Genomic DNA, 15,221 nt, shown 5'->3' with positions numbered 1-15,221 from the left:
CCTGCCTGCCCCATCCCAGCGCCCCCTCCTGACCCCCTACCTCCCCCACCTGCCCCCCCAGACCCCCTCACCCTCTGTCCTCACACCACCTGCCCTGCCCGCCTGCACCCCCAGCGCCCCTTCCTGCCCCACCCTCTGTCCCCACCCCCACTGCCCCCCCACCTGTCCACCTGCCCCCCCAGTGCCCACTCCTGCCCCAAGCCACCATCCTCTGCCAGTGACCTCTGCCTGCCCCCACCCCCTCCCAGCCCCCCCGTCTCCCCCACCCTCTGTCCCCACCCCCACTGCCCCCCCCACTGGCCCACCTGCCCCCCCACTCCTGCCCCAAGCCCGCCCACCTGCACCACCCCAGTGCCTGCCACCCCCATAACCCCCTCTCCACCAGCCACGGCCCCCACCTGCCCCTCCCCCTGCTCCTTCCCAGCACCTCCTGCCTGCCCTTCCACCTGCCCCCCAGCACCTGCCTCCATCCCAGCTCTCCCACTTCCCCAATCTCCCTCTAGCTCTGCCCTCAGCCACCTCCCAGTCCTGCCCCATAGTGCCCCTAGCCTCCCAGTCCTGCCAGCACCCCTGCCCCATCTCCCCACCCTGCCCCAGCCCAGCCCCTTCCTCCCCCTAGCTTGCCCCCATCCCAGCACCCTCTGTCCCCCGTCCCCCATCCCAGCACCCTCTGACCCCCAGCCTTGGCTCTTATCTCTGCCCCCCATCCCTCTGCTCCTCAGATCTGCCCCTTATTCATGGCTTCTGGACTCCTCTCTCCCACCTGCTTTGACCCCTGCCAGGTCAGCCTCTGAGTCTCTGTGTTTGGTTGGCAGTGAGGAGCCCCCACCTGTGTTGCCATCCCCCATACGTGGACCCAGCTGCGAGAGGCCAGAGTGCTACCAGGCAGAGCCGTGGGGCCTGCTGGAGTGTTACCAGTGCCGCTACCTGTGCACAGCCAGAGGTAAGACTCACCTGCCTGTGACCCAGCGGATGCTCTGTCTGCACTAATTCCTATAGTGCACAGGGCCCTGTCTGGGGGCTGAGGGTGCCAGATGTCCTGTCTAAAGTGGGGGGAGAGGGGTCTGCTGCCCCTGCTGCCTCTTGGCTGTTAGTCCTGGTGAGGCTGGACACAGGCACCTGCCAGTTCCCTCTGTGCCCCTGGCCAGTAGCTGGACGTGTGTCTTGAGCTGCTGGGCTCGCCCTGTTCTAGGGTGACCAGATATCCCGATTTTATAGGGACAGTCCTAATTTTGGGGTCTTTTTCTTATATAGACTCCTATTACCCCCCCTCCCGATTTTTCACACTTGCTGTCTGTTCGCCCTACCCTGTTCCCCCAGCTCCTCCTGAGAGAATGAGGTCTGCTCCTGTGGGGGCAGGGAGAGCCCTGATTGGCTGCTGTAGCTTAGGAAGTGGGGCAGTGGAGAAAACAGCCAATCAGAGGAGGGTCCCCACAGGTGGTGCTAACAACCTGCATGCCTCAGCAACCCTACTCCTTTTCAGAAATTTGATTTCCGGGGCTAGGACCTAACCTGACATATTTACCCTGTGTGTGTGTCTGTGTACAAACCCACTGTAACCTGGCACACTTATCCTGTGTGTGTGTACAAACCCACTGTAACTCGGCACACTTACCGTGTGTGTGTGTATACACAAACCCACTGTAACCTGGCACACTAACCCTGTGTGTGTGTGGGTGTATATCCACAAACCCACTGTAACCTGGCACACTTACCCTGTGTGTGTGTACAAACCCACTGTAACTCAGCACACTTACCGTGTGTGTGTGTGTGTGTATACACACACTGTAACCCAACACACTGACCCTGTGTGTGTGTGTGTAACCTGGCATACTTACCCTGTGTGTGTATACTTAATACAGTGCATTTTAACTCACGTGTGTCTGTGGGTGCACTTTATCCTGATGGCAATGGTCCCTTCTGTCTTTGGAATCTCCGAATCTATGCGTATGCAGACCTATTGCAACTCAGTGGACTTCAACCTGTGTGTGTGTGTGTGTGTACACAGACCCACTTCATCCCGTGTGTGTGTACACACACACACCCACCCACTTCAACCCAGTGCTCTTTAACCTGTGTGTGTACACACACCCATTTGAACCCAGCGCACTTTAGGCCCAGGAGATGGCCATGCCTGCAGCAAGGTCCATAGCTGGGATGTATCTTGCCGGCTGGGGATCTTCCCCATTCCAATAGTCCCAAATCCTCTGAGACAAAGACGACACTTGATTCCAGGAGAGCTGTTCACTTGCTGATCCCAGGGCTAGGGTGTGTGCGTGCTGCAGAAGGGCAAGGAAGAGGTTGTGCCAGTGGCTGGTGAACTCTCACTCTAGCTCATGCCTTAAGCTGAGTGTGGGTTATTGAGGTGAGGGCTCTGGCCAGCTGCATATGGTTCTCTACTCCTGTGACTCAGTGGTGGGCATCAACCTACAGGGAGCAGCAAAGCAGCAGGAATGGGATTTGCTGTTGATGCTGAGAGGAGAACAGAGGAGGCTAGATAAAGGGTGTCAGGTAGTTATTACAAGCTCATAAAAGGGGTTGTATCAGTGGATGATGGAACTTTGTCCCGTATCAGTGCAATAAAACTCCTCCAGAAACCTGTCTGGGAGCAGGGAATGGGGGAGGGTTTTGGTGCCTTTGCATGGGTGAATTAGTTGCTCAGAAAGAGTCAAGTTGCTGTCAAGACTCCTACTTTAAAAAGCTGCCCCCTTTCTCCTTCGTACTGTTTTACAGCAACTTCAGCCTGGCACAGCAACTTGCCTCCCGTATTCTCCGCCGCTGTCATGTAATGCTCAGGGGTAAAGTCAGGGCCTGCACACAGTACCAGGGGCGGCCCCAGGCACCAGCGCACAAAGCGCGTGCCTGGGGCGACAAGCCACGGAGGGCAGCCTGCCGGTTGCCGTGAGGGCGGCAGTCAGGCTGCCTTCGGCGGCGTGCCTGCGGAAGGTCTGCTGGTCCCGTGGTTTCGGTGGCAATTTGGCGGCGGGTACGCCGAAGGCGCGGGACCGGGGACCTCCCACAGGCGCACCGCCGAAGGCTGCCTGACTGCCGTGCTTGGGGCGGCAAAATACATAGAGCTGCCCGTGCACAGTACTGAGCCATCACCTGGGCTCTCTGCTGCCTTCTCTGACTGGACAGTTTGGAGGGTGTTTGACCAAGTTCCTTTATGCTTTATTCCAGGCGTGAGGGTGAAATTTCTGTGCACCCTTCACTCCTAAGACTCTTCCCTCCACTGGAGCAAGTGCATAGACTGTCAGTTTTTGGATATAGGGGCGGAGATGTTTGGCACAGTTAATTTGCCGTACACCCCCATGGACGCTGAAGGGAGCTAATTGGATCCAGCAGCATGTGCAGCTACTGCTGGCTCTGAATGTTCAGGGACGAGAAGGCTAGGAGTATAGCGTGTTCCCAGCCAGCCAATTGGCTCTTCTCTAGGTTTGGAATACAGGGTCTTCCCAGCTGGCCCTGCCTCAGGTGGATTCTTCATTTGCACCCCAAAGTGGCTGAGTGCTTGGCAAAGTTGTGAGGCTTGCCCTGTCCACGGCATACAGTGGTGATGAGGGATGCCCCTTGGTAAGGCTGCGTGCCTCATGGGGTTTGAAGCAAGTTAAAACAAATTAGATTTTCAGAGCCCGCTAACAGCTGCCTTTATTTCCTGTTCTGGGGCTCCTGGCTTGTTTGCATTAGTGAGTTGTTGATCCTGTCTGTCAAGGTAGCTGTGTCACACCTCTCAGCATGACAGAGTGCCCGCAGGTCCCATGGATTTATCTGAAGTTGTGGGTGCTCAGGACCTAAGAAAAAAGGCCCTTAAAATATAAAGATCAAAGCAAAATTGCCTCTCCTCCCTCCTAAAGCACATTGGCTGGAACTTGGCTTCTCCTTCTGGTCCGCCCCCTGCATTCAGAGGGCAGGTGAGGAGCTCTCGTATTAATCAAGCTTCTTGATTTATTTGGATTTGTAACAATTGCAAGCCCCTCTCCAGAGCTCCAGGTACTTCAACAACAATTGAACTACACTTGACAGTAGGACTGTGAGGAGTAGTTCCCCACTATGCTGTATGGCTGCCCTGTCATCAGACACCTAAGGAAGAAGTTGGGCTTTGCAGTCCTGGGAAAATGCACAAGTTAGTGCCGTGAGGAAAAGGTGGGCCTTGCATGTTGTCCTGTGGTCATCTTTCCCTCAGTGAAAGGGAACTTCAACTACTTAATTCATGGTCAGCAACAGGCACACCCTCCCTCATGCCCCTGTGCTGCTGTGAGAGAAGCCAGCCCTCTTATAGTTATGGGGGGTGTGGGACCTTCTCAATACTAGACCCATTGCTAACTGGCCTTTGAATTGTTCATCTTTGCAGCTTGCTGCCAGCTTGTGGAAGTTCTGCTGACCATGCTGATCCTGATCTGCAGCTCTGTGTCCTACAGCTCGACAGGCGGTTACACCGGCATTCCCAGCTTGGGGGGCATTTACTACTACCAGTATGGAGGGGCTTATAGTGGCTTTAATGGGGCAGAGGGGGAAAAAGCCCAGCAACTTGACACTCAGTTCTACCAATTAAAGCTGCCGACAGCAAGGGCAGCGATGGCTGTGGGAGGGGCCCTGATGGCCTTCTCTTGCCTTCTGGTTTTGGTTGGTGTGCTGCGGCTGCCATGGCATTTCCCAGCCTGGCTGCTGCTCGAATGCACTCTGGACATATTGATTGCACTTGGCTTCCTGCCTGCTCTCTACTTCTACTTCCACCATCTGTTGGATGCCTACGATTCTCTAGTGTGCAAAGAGAGAGAGCATCTCTACCAAAGCAAAGGCTACCAAGGCTTCAGCTGCAGTGTGCATGGGGCAGAGATAGCAGCTGGGCTCTTTAGCTGCATTGCCATTGTGGCGTTCTTGGTCAGTGCTGGCCTTGCTATCAGGGGATACAAAACAGTTCATCAGCTGAGAGAGAAGCCAGTGCAGATGTATGAGTTTTAGGGTGGCTTCTGCATACCCAAGCTGTCCTACCAGCTCATCTCTCTCTCTGGCTGCCAGCCTGGACACCAAGAAGGGGCAGCATCGTTTCCCCTGGCTCAGGACATTGCATCTGCACTGCTACAATCAGAACACAGGACCATGGCCACAACAAGCACCCTTACCATGAGAGAACAGCTCCAGCTAGAGCCAAGCCAAGCTGCTTTTAACCAGCCCTTGCATTTAAATCTTGTGCATGTGAGCAGAACAGATGCATTCTTAGTTCCATAATCTACATCTGCTCCATGGCTCTGCCTCTGTTAGCAGTGACTAGCTTACTGCTTGTGCTGAGCTCAGTATCTTGGGAGTAGAGGGGCCCCTCCATCCCCTGATCTGCTGAAGCAAGATGTCCCAGCTCTCTCGTTGGCCACAGTCCCGTTCCTCCCATACAAGGTAGAACTACCAGCACTTGGCAAGATACCATATTCATTAGCTAAGACTGAGCTTTTCACTTGACCTTAAATAAGCACAATGGGACTTCATCTCTCCTCCCATCACTGCATGTTTGAACAACTTTGATTCCCAGCTGCTTGCTACAGCAGTGCAGGGAGCAGGAGAGAATGACATAGGAAGAGAGCCCAGGCTCGGCCACTAAACCCTGCCACTAGCTCTCCTCTGAGCCTGTGTTTCCTCACATGGCGGGGATCAGGGGGTCACCTTTAAACAATGGTTCTTATTTTTTTTAAATGTAATTGATTGTATAAGAAAATGATTCTACAAACCCGATCATTAGCGGAAGGGTGAGTGAAGACAAACACCAACCATTGTTCCCATAAAGCAGGGGTTCTTAAACTGGGGGTCAGGACCCCTCAGAGGGTCCTGAGGTTATTACATGGTGGGTCACGAGCTGTCAGCCTCCACCCCACACCCCGCTTTGCATCCAGCATTTAGAGTGGTGTTTAATATATAAAAAAGTGTTTTTAATTTATAAGGGGGGGTCGCACTCAAAGGTTTGCTGTGTGAAAGGGGTCACCAGTACAAAAGTTTGAGAGCCACTGCCATAAAGCAAAGTGATGTCACCCAGGCAGTAGCATGTGACCCTAATGATTAGTTGAGTGCTGCATGCCTGCGTGGAGCCTAGCCGGAGAGCCCCCGCACAGGGCAGGGCTTTACACTATAGGAACATGTTCAGTAGCACCTAGGATTGAGCCTGTGACCAACCCATGGGGAAATGGCATGAAGGCCTGGGAATGTAATGGATCACAGTGGAAACAAGAGAAGACTGTCCTATTAAATACAGTTTCTATGAATATCCCACTATGGTAGGATACTGTCCTCACCACTTAGCTGAATGGCCAAAGTGTAGGTGCGCTAGGGCTCCCTACAGATCTGAACTGTAAGAGGGACAATGGCTAGGGTTGCCAACCCTCCAGGAGTATCCTGGAGTCTCCAGGAATTAAAGATTGTCACATGAGAAAATCTCCAGGACTACATCCACCCAAAATTGGCATCCCTAACAATGGCTGCTTCAGCCCCAGGGGGATGTTGAAGCAATGTGTTGGCTGTGTTGCTTTTGATCCCTGGTATGGTGAGTATGGTGCTCAGCTGAGGGGCTGGCAGCCAGTAGATAGATGGAGTAGGCCCTCTTGTGGGAACGGCTGGAGCCTGGCGGTATCTGATGGCAAAAGGCACACCCCCCCACCCTTTTTCTCCTTCTGCTACATGTGGAGAGTTGGCCAGCTAGCTTGGCAGGCGGCCTCATCCTTTGGCTGAGAGGGGCAGGAAGACCCATTTCTGGTGTAAGCTAGTGCTGTTGTCTCTGCTTTTCCTCTGCACTGTTTTGCCAGTGTGGAAGGCAGTCTGTGCTGTTTCTCTCCCTGTAATAAAGGCCCAACGCAACTCAAGGGAACAAGAAATAGCTGTGTCCTTGTCTGAGCAGAGCTCTGGGTGGACAGGCATTTACCTAAATTCTGTAGACCATGTGTTCTCATGCTGGAGGGCATAACACCGCCTGCCCTTTGTTTATGGCTAGACAGGAGTATCTTGAAGGGTTTTTTTTGTTTATAACATGGGCTCACAGCCTCCAACTGGTTGAGAGCCCTGCTGGAGCTGGGCCAAGCACTAGAAAAGACCCCGCCCTGGCCCCCCAGGTGCTAGCTGAGCTAAGCTCAGACTTTCTAGCCCTTCTACCTCTGCTACAAGCTGAGTCAGCTCACTAGGTTTGGGCACTCCAGAGTGTTGGGAGGACAGGTCAGGCCTGGCTGAAGTGAAAGGGAGACATGTCACAGCATTGTGTATTTCACCCAGGTGTGGTGCAGCAAATCCAGGTGTTACTGAATGCTCTGGCTCTCGTGTGTGGTCACTTCTTATTTTGTTCTTTCTGGATTCAGTGCTGGCTTTACCGCTGGTGGCTTCAATGATAATTACTACTGACCCTTCAAGGGCCAAGCACTGGTGCAAATCCAGCACCTGGATCAGTAGATCACCATCTTCTTGTTGGAGATTTGAATACTTGCTTCCTTGTTGGAAGGTCCAAGCCTCTGGAAGCTCTCTCGCTAGGAAATGGCTGCTTCTGGAAGCCACGTGCTGGCTCCTGGCTAGTGAAACAGTTTAGTATTCTTGGCACTCGAGTACTAGATGGCCTCCTCATGTGAGGCAGAGCTAGGGTAACAAGCTGTCTTAGCCACCAGCAGTGGCACCTGCAGGCCAACTCTTTCTCTAGGTATACAATTTCTAAGCAGAATGTTGTGGATAAGAATGTGCTTTTCACTGACTTTTATTCTTTCATTCACAGGCTGCCAAAGTGAGTCGCTTTTTGAGATAATGCAGGGAAGAACTAGATGATAAAATATTAGAGACTAATCAGAGTCGCATAAAGTAATTGGCCTGATGTATAACCTGGACTCTCATCAGATCTGTCTAAAGCAGCACTAAGCCAAGCTTGCTCAATCCTTTTGATGGGAGATTTCCTTAGAAAAGCTAAGGCAGTGAATCACTACTGATTCCAGCTAATGGTGTCAAGGGACTGTGGTGCTCAGAGCTCTAAACAGCATCTGTCCAGAATAAGGGTCCCATGGTGCTTTTCCAGAAGTGTTAACAGCACTTTCCTGTTTTGATCCCCAATGGGTAGGTACATTCCCCCTTGGTAAAGTCTCCCTGTAGTTTCAGCTGGCAAAAGATATTACTATTTTCAAATTCTCTAGCTCCAGACACATGGTACACCTGCATAAGCCCCTCAGTGGTATACAACAGGGACCATCACTTGAAGAAAAATAAGTTTATATGATGCAAGATTACTCCTATAAAATTCTGTGCCAGATCACCAGCTGTCATTCTGCTGCCCGCTTTTACCCCGAAGTCACTTTTTCTTATAGCACAGGGTAGTTCTGCTAGGAACATATTGTGCAGAAGACTCCATTAGGAGAGTTGACCTATAAATAAATGCCTTCCAATCAGTGCAGAGCTTGTATTAACCCTTTGAGCCAGGCATTTATATTACCATGATAGAGAAGCAATGCCAGAGACAAGTTTGTTTCCATTTTAAGACCAATCTGTGATATAAACCTCTCTTCTGGGCCAGAGTAAATTTGGGCTGGAAATTAGGTTTCTAATGATCAGAGATGGGAGGTTCTGGAAAAGCCTTGCAATAGGAGCAGTGAGGGCATAAAGGATTTTAAAACAGAACTTGATAAATTTACAAATAGGATTATTTGAGGGGGGTGCCTGCACTCGGTCCCCTCCACTCCCATGCTCTGTTTGTCTCACGCTCTCTGAGGGGCAGGCAGGGGTGCCTTTCTGTATAAAACGTGTCTGGTCTGTGCCTCAAGAACAAGGTTAATCAGTGGAGACTGAGCAAGATCTGAAACTTTGGAAAACAGTGTTCAGCTATGAAAATTCTGCTGTCAGATCTCACAATAAAGCTTCCACGCTTTACAGTAAAGATATTAAATGCTGAGCTCTTCCTTGTATTCTTTATAAACAATTAAAGGTGAACTTTACTCTTTTAAAAAGTTTGTTTCTTTGACTTTTTTATGGAATAAAATGGGGCAGTGGCTCTATGAAACCATGAACAAGCTTCAAAATGAAATGTCATTTCACAGCAGCCCCTACGTATAGCATCCCTTCGTTAGCACTGACCACATGGAAAACACGCAGAACCAACATGACTGGCCAACACTGCCTAACCCCCCCTCCCCAGTGAATACAAGTGATGTTTAGCCTCTAGTGTTTCTCTTACTTAATTGGCACCAGTCTCTACTCTACAGCATCACATGAGATCACGAAGCAGCAGGGTGGAGTCAGAGATATGGCAGTTGAAGAAAAAGATTAATAAAAGCCAATTATCAGCTGAAGTATATCTGGTTTTGCTTGGTAGTGCCCTCTTTTTGGTACCGGTTACTCATCCTCTAGGTAACTGGGAGGGGAAACGGTATTTATTTAGCAAATCCTTCTCTCAACTCATAAGGCAAGAGGTGAATTATCTGCCCTCCATTAGCCCAAAAATACAAGGGGAGGAGAACTCTATTCCTGCAGGCTGCATAACCCTTAGCAGCCAAATAAGTAGTGTTACCAAGTGTATTCACTGCAAAGCTGTGTCTAGGCACAGTGGCTCGTGTCAGTCCTAGCCACAGGCTAATGTTTCTCCACTTACTATCTGCTGCAGATACCTCTAGAGAGCTGCACAACAAAGTACTTCTGAGGCAAAACTACTGGCCAGAACTCCTCTTCACATGAAGAAATTCCACCTTGAAGATGCTTTACAAGTACTTTATAAGGAGGAGGCCCTATTGGGGGGGGGAGTAGCCTGCTCAGCCAGATGACTGAGGCCATGTCTACTCTACCACTTATGTCAGCAAAACTTATGTCGCTCAAGGGTGTGAAAAAAAACCAACAGCCCCCTGAGCGACATAAGTCTTGCTGGCATAAGTGCTTGTGTACATACACAGGGTTATCTCGGCATAGGGTGGCTACACAAGAGATCTTACAGCACATCAGTACAGCTGTGCTGCTGTAAGGTCACGAGTGTAGACATGGCCTGAGACCATCCTGGATAAAGCTGGTCACAACTGTGCTCACACCATGGCATGATTGTGGCACTATGCGAGTACTCTCCAGTGCATTAACAAACAGAATATACACCTAGATGAAAGTAAAAATCTTTATTGCTATGTCCGCTGAAAAGTTGATCAAAAATATTCTTCCTTTCTGAACTGTTCTGTATATCTTAGTAAAGAATCAATGGAATCACATTTTAACCCCAAGGATCTTCCTCCTTTTGCTGCCACATACATTGCGGTGCTGAAGGTGCATTCAGTATAACAATCTACTTCCACACACAATGAAAGAGGGGTATTGTTATAGCTGCATGCTAGAGTCAGGTACATAAAATAGTATACGCTTCATTTTAAAACAAAGGCATGAAAAATAGTTTTGCTGCAATTTATCTTTAACATGCTCTAGCTCATGTGACAAGTTAAAAAAGTTAACACATTTCAAAAATATCAAAAATACACAAGTCTGAAGATTGCAATAGAATTTCAGCGGACAATGATTGCACAAAAACTATGATGTGAACCCACTGCCTGAAGGCCCTTTGGCACAGAACCTACATCCTCGAGGAGAGGTGGAAAAACTCCCGGTTTACGAGGACCGGTAGATGTGGTTGAATGTTCTGCAAACTAGAGAAAGGGGGTAGATCTTAAGAGCAACCTATTCCCATGAGAGAGAGAGAGTATCCTTAAGTGCTTGCCACACTCTGGAATGAAATTAACCCTCGCCCCACAGCTTAGGAGCCTCACCTACTCTAGGCAGCTGGGAGCAGTTTGGAGGCTGCTAACTGGCTAAGAATTTCTTATCCTCAATACTTTTTGCCTTGGAATTAGTTTGCTTTTATATCAGATGTTTTGTTCATTAGTTCCTTCTACTGGGACCTTATTGAACAAGTAAAGCAGATAAGTTAGCGCCTTAGGAGTATCTGCTGCTGTTGAAAGTGCACACCAAGAGGGAGAGAATTACTTGAGACTTGACACATGGAATAATACTAACCGGCAAACTGCAGCCCCCCACTGGGAAAGCGGCAGCTCCCACTTCTCTTCCATGGACAGTCTCCTTGTTACAGAGATGCTCTAGAACACTGATTCTCAACCTTTTCCATATTTTTATCACTAGAAGAAGGGGAGAGTGGCCACAACCCCCAGGTCAAGAAACCCTCTTCTATACTAAAGCTGTGTTTACGGGGAATCTTTCACTGCTGCACTCCTGCAGAGATGATAGCAACTGTGCAATGGCCTGAAATCACCATCAGGGAAAAGAAGAGGCTATGGAGAACTTTGGTCAGATAGAAATTGAAATAAGCATGGGAAACTCCTCTTTCTTTGTACTTTGCCTCACCCTCATCTGAGCGCCCATCACAAGGGCTGCCCTCACCAGCCCAGACTGTCCCCACGTGGGTGACAGGATTCCTAAGGAGCTTGAAAATATAAGAAAACGAAGTAAGTTAGGAAAGACAAGGAAGAAGCTTGCTGGCCCCTGGAAAGCAGGAAATCAAGAGGACAGGAAGAGGGGGCAGCTCAGATTGCAGCCTGGAATGAAACACTCTTCTCATAAGACGTGTGTTAGAGCAATATATCAGAGCAAGAGGAAGCTCTGTGTTCTGATTGGCATCTATGATAACATGCCATGTTGTGCAAGGACACCGCCACTAACCAATGAGTGTACAGGATTTGGAGGGAGGGAGCTGGTCACATTAAAACCTCTTTCTGCTCCAAATACATAGGAATAGAGAAAATCCTAACTGATGATCACTGTACACAATTAGCCTTTACTTCAGCAGCTCCACTCCACAGCTTCCAGGGGGCTGTAGGAAATGGAGGCTCTGTATCTATATTCTCCATCTGAACTTTCTGTTTTGCTTTCTCCTCCACTTTTTCCACTGAGCCATACAGAGCTGATAAATCAGTCCTCTCAATGACAGCTGCAAACACTCCCTCACAGCCCTGGCTAGTTGGAGCCCAGATATCATATTCAGAATCTAATTACTAGTCGGAGACGTGCTGGATTTTCCACATTAGTGCAAGGATTCCAATACAGAACCTTATTTGTAACAACACATACTAGTGTACTAGTGCAAGGATTTGATTCACATTCTTACTCAGGAAGAGGGGCACATTTTCATGTCAGTGCATTAGTCCAAGACTGAACAAGAGGCTGCACTGCAGCTCTTCTGTAGTGCTTCTGAGACTATTGGGGCTGGCTCAGAAGTTTGTTAAAATTATCAGTAGTGCAAGAATTAAAGGGGACCTGCAATTTTTGCTTCTTTTTAGGAAGAGAACCTGAAAGGTTTTGTTTTGTTTTTTTAAAGAATTTTTTTGTTCTTCCTGTTTTCACTGTGGACTCCTTGGATAGCTCAGAGACAGAGTGGGAGCGCTGTTATCCCTTAATTCTCTCTAGATTGATAGAACTAGCAGAGATTTCAAATCTTTAACAAAAAGGTTCTCCTCCAACTTCTAAGTTAAAATAGGTGTTAACAAAACTCAAAGGGTGAGACCACCCTATGGGAAAGAGGCGGTTTTCTATGACATTAGCTAACATGGTAATTAAACCAAGGTGAAATCCTAGGGCTTGTAGACACTAGCACTTATGTCAGTATAACTTATGTTGCTCGGGTGTGAAAAAGCCACCCCCCTGAGCGATGTAAGCTATATCGACCTAAGCACCAGTGTGGACAGCATTATGTTGGCGACATGCAGAGGTGGATTTATTATGCTGACAGGAGAGCTCTCTTCCGTCAGCATAGGGGGTCTGTACTAGCAGCACTGCAGCTGCACTATTGTAGCGATTCTAGTGCAGAATAGCCCCTTGTGTGGATCAGGCAGGTTTTTCCACACACGTTAGCAGGGCTAGGATGTTGGCTACCATATGGTACAAAGATACTTTTTTTCCCTAGTGAAGACAAAGCCAAGGAGTTTTACATTCTGAATAATAGCCACTTCCCCACTATCAAGTTTTCTCACAGGATCTATGATGTCAGAATCCCACTAGTTCTCTAGTTGTACATTGAGTATTCTAGGTCAGACAAGACCTGAATTTCTGATATAAAAGATAAGCAAAAAATAAACACACCAAACAAAATAAAACTCACCCCAAAAGCCCAGAACTCTTTTGGAAAAACCTTTCAGACTTTCTTCCTAGACATAAGAAATAAGTAAAATAACAAGAAAGGGCACTAGTCCCATATAATGTCATAATGAGGCTATCAGTGTTGTCATACCACTGAGGATATGTCTACACTGCAATTAAACACCTGGGACTGGCGCGTATAGAGCTGACTCAGGCTTACGGGGCTCGGGGCTGTTTAATTGCAGGGTAGATGTTTGCGCTCGGGCAGGAGCCTAGGTCTGGGACCCTCCCTCCTTGTGGGGTCCCCAAGCCTGAACGTCTACACTGCAAATAAATAGCTCTGGAGCCCACACAGGCCAGCCGCAGATGTTTAATTGTAGTGTAGACATACCCTGAGATTACTGAGGCAGCTCCCACCTCAGAGCTATTGTTCCCAGCTCCCAGGCTGCAGACTCAGGAAGATGATCTGCCTGGATCACAGATGGAAGGTTGTCTTTGCAACCCTTTTGTAAAGATGAATGCTTAAATCCTGGAAAAACAGCCAGAAAAGGGCTAGCAGGGCACCACACTGCATACTGGCCCATCCAGGCCCTGAAAGTGGAAACTGGAACACATTTGCCAACTGGGCGCTGGGCAGCTCACTGCTACTCTCCAGAGTTGTTCTAAAGTCCTTTTTTCCTCAAGTGTGCTGATAAAAATGTTTGTATTTGGGAAAAGTTCCATTTTGAGTTTAAAACTAAGCAGAAACCACACAGCTTCATCTTGTTCACTTCCTGGTCTGGGCACTTGCAGCTGGAGCCCGGGCAGCCCTGGACACTGATTCTGCTCTCTGCTCCTACAGAGACAGGCAAGGGTGCTTTTGCTGCTACAGTGTAGGGGGTTCATATTTCGCAGTGTGTGTTAGAGGGAGTGCGTGTGAAATGGACCGTCAGAGACCTTCTCAGCACATGCAGGGCACTCTGGCTGCTCACTAGCCTTTACAGCTACAAACAAAACATCCCGCTGGACAAGATGAAGTCTCCCCACTCACACTTTTTAGCTTCTGCCAGCTAAGGGCACCACACAGAGCACAGACTCTGTGCTTTGCAGGTGATTCTGGCTTCATCCCATGTCTCGTGGATATGGAAGGCTCTGCCTTGAAGTGCACACCAGGGGGGTGGCCAACCCCCTATCCCCTACAGTTGTACACACTAGCCCCACCCCTACCCATGATCATATTTGTTATGGAGATAGCCAAACCCCTCCTGGGACTCCTCCATGCCCCATCGTCATATCTGTCATTGGGGCCCCCAACCCTCATGCCCCAGTTGTATCCTTCAGGTTGGAAGGAAGCCCCTGGATAACCTCATAACAAGTAGTGACAAAACTACCTCAGCTCCCCCAGTGTCCCTGGATGTACCTATCAGGAGGGCACCAATTCCCATGTGGAGGAATCCCCCCATAATACCCATTGTGAGGTTACTGAAGCCCCCTCTCCCTAAATAGTAAAGTGCTGGGCAGATGGGGAGCAAAATGGCTCAAGTGCAGTCAATGAAAGTGCTTGCGATGCATATAAGAATCAATTCTCTGACTGGTTCTGTGTCGCTAGTAAGCTTCATTGTGACAGGCTGTATTCTCTGAACAGTAAAGCCAAGTGACCAGTCCCATCATGATGGCCGAATCAAATACTTCACAGAACTCTGGATGCTGTGCATAACCACAACTGCCTCCTCAGCTCCCACACAGAAACCAGCCCACTGCCTGGCAATTCCTCAGGAGGGCAAGGGTTAATGGCAGGTGGTGGGACCACACATAGGGAAGTCTGCCTTCTCAAATGCCAGACAATCCCCGGCATGGAGCTTGGCTGCTGGCCTGAGTACCCTGGGCTCACAGAACAGCAGGGATGCTGCCTCAAGAAGCTGGCAGCCCTGAGTTTAAAGCTCCAGGCTTGTCCTGCAATCCAATAAGGAGGGAGCTGATGTCTGTTCCTTCCCGTGCAGATGCCAACTCCCCTACACTATGGAGCAGCCCGGTGGGGTTACAAAGCTGTGTCAAACTCATCTGGAGGAGCCATTGCAGTCTTCTCATTGGGCTCCTGCTCTGCATCACTCTCATGGTGCTGCTTAATTTGTTCCTTCACTTCCTCTTCCAGGTCAGGGGGCACAACAAATCGATCCTCTGGCTCC

The 15,221-nt window shown here is 49.4% G+C and overlaps 2 protein-coding genes across 2 annotated transcripts in view; one reads left to right on the top strand and one right to left on the bottom strand.

Moving 5' to 3' along the window:
* Window positions 1-5,843, top strand: part of LOC113409389 (MARVEL domain-containing protein 3-like) — a 12,981-nt gene extending 7,138 nt beyond the window's left edge. Inside the window, exons 2-3 of the mRNA XM_026663236.1 lie at window positions 816-943; window positions 4,352-5,843. Coding sequence (XP_026519021.1) covers window positions 816-943; window positions 4,352-4,962 — 739 coding nt within the window. The 3' untranslated portion in view covers window positions 4,963-5,843. The remainder of the gene's footprint in view (window positions 1-815; window positions 944-4,351) is intronic.
* An 8,396-nt stretch (window positions 5,844-14,239) lies between these two features.
* LOC113409388 (PH domain leucine-rich repeat-containing protein phosphatase 2-like) overlaps window positions 14,240-15,221 on the bottom strand; it is a 139,944-nt gene continuing 138,962 nt past the window's right edge. Inside the window, exon 24 of the mRNA XM_029914174.1 lies at window positions 14,240-15,217. Within this exon, the coding sequence (XP_029770034.1) occupies window positions 15,074-15,217 (144 nt within the window). The 3' untranslated portion in view covers window positions 14,240-15,073. The remainder of the gene's footprint in view (window positions 15,218-15,221) is intronic.

This window comes from Terrapene carolina, unplaced genomic scaffold (assembly GCF_002925995.2).
Source record: "Terrapene carolina triunguis isolate 2854851 unplaced genomic scaffold, T_m_triunguis-2.0 Scaffold32922, whole genome shotgun sequence".
NCBI lineage: Eukaryota > Metazoa > Chordata > Testudines > Emydidae > Terrapene > Terrapene triunguis.
Note: the sequence above shows the minus strand (reverse complement) of the source record. Positions and strands in the feature narration are given on the sequence as shown.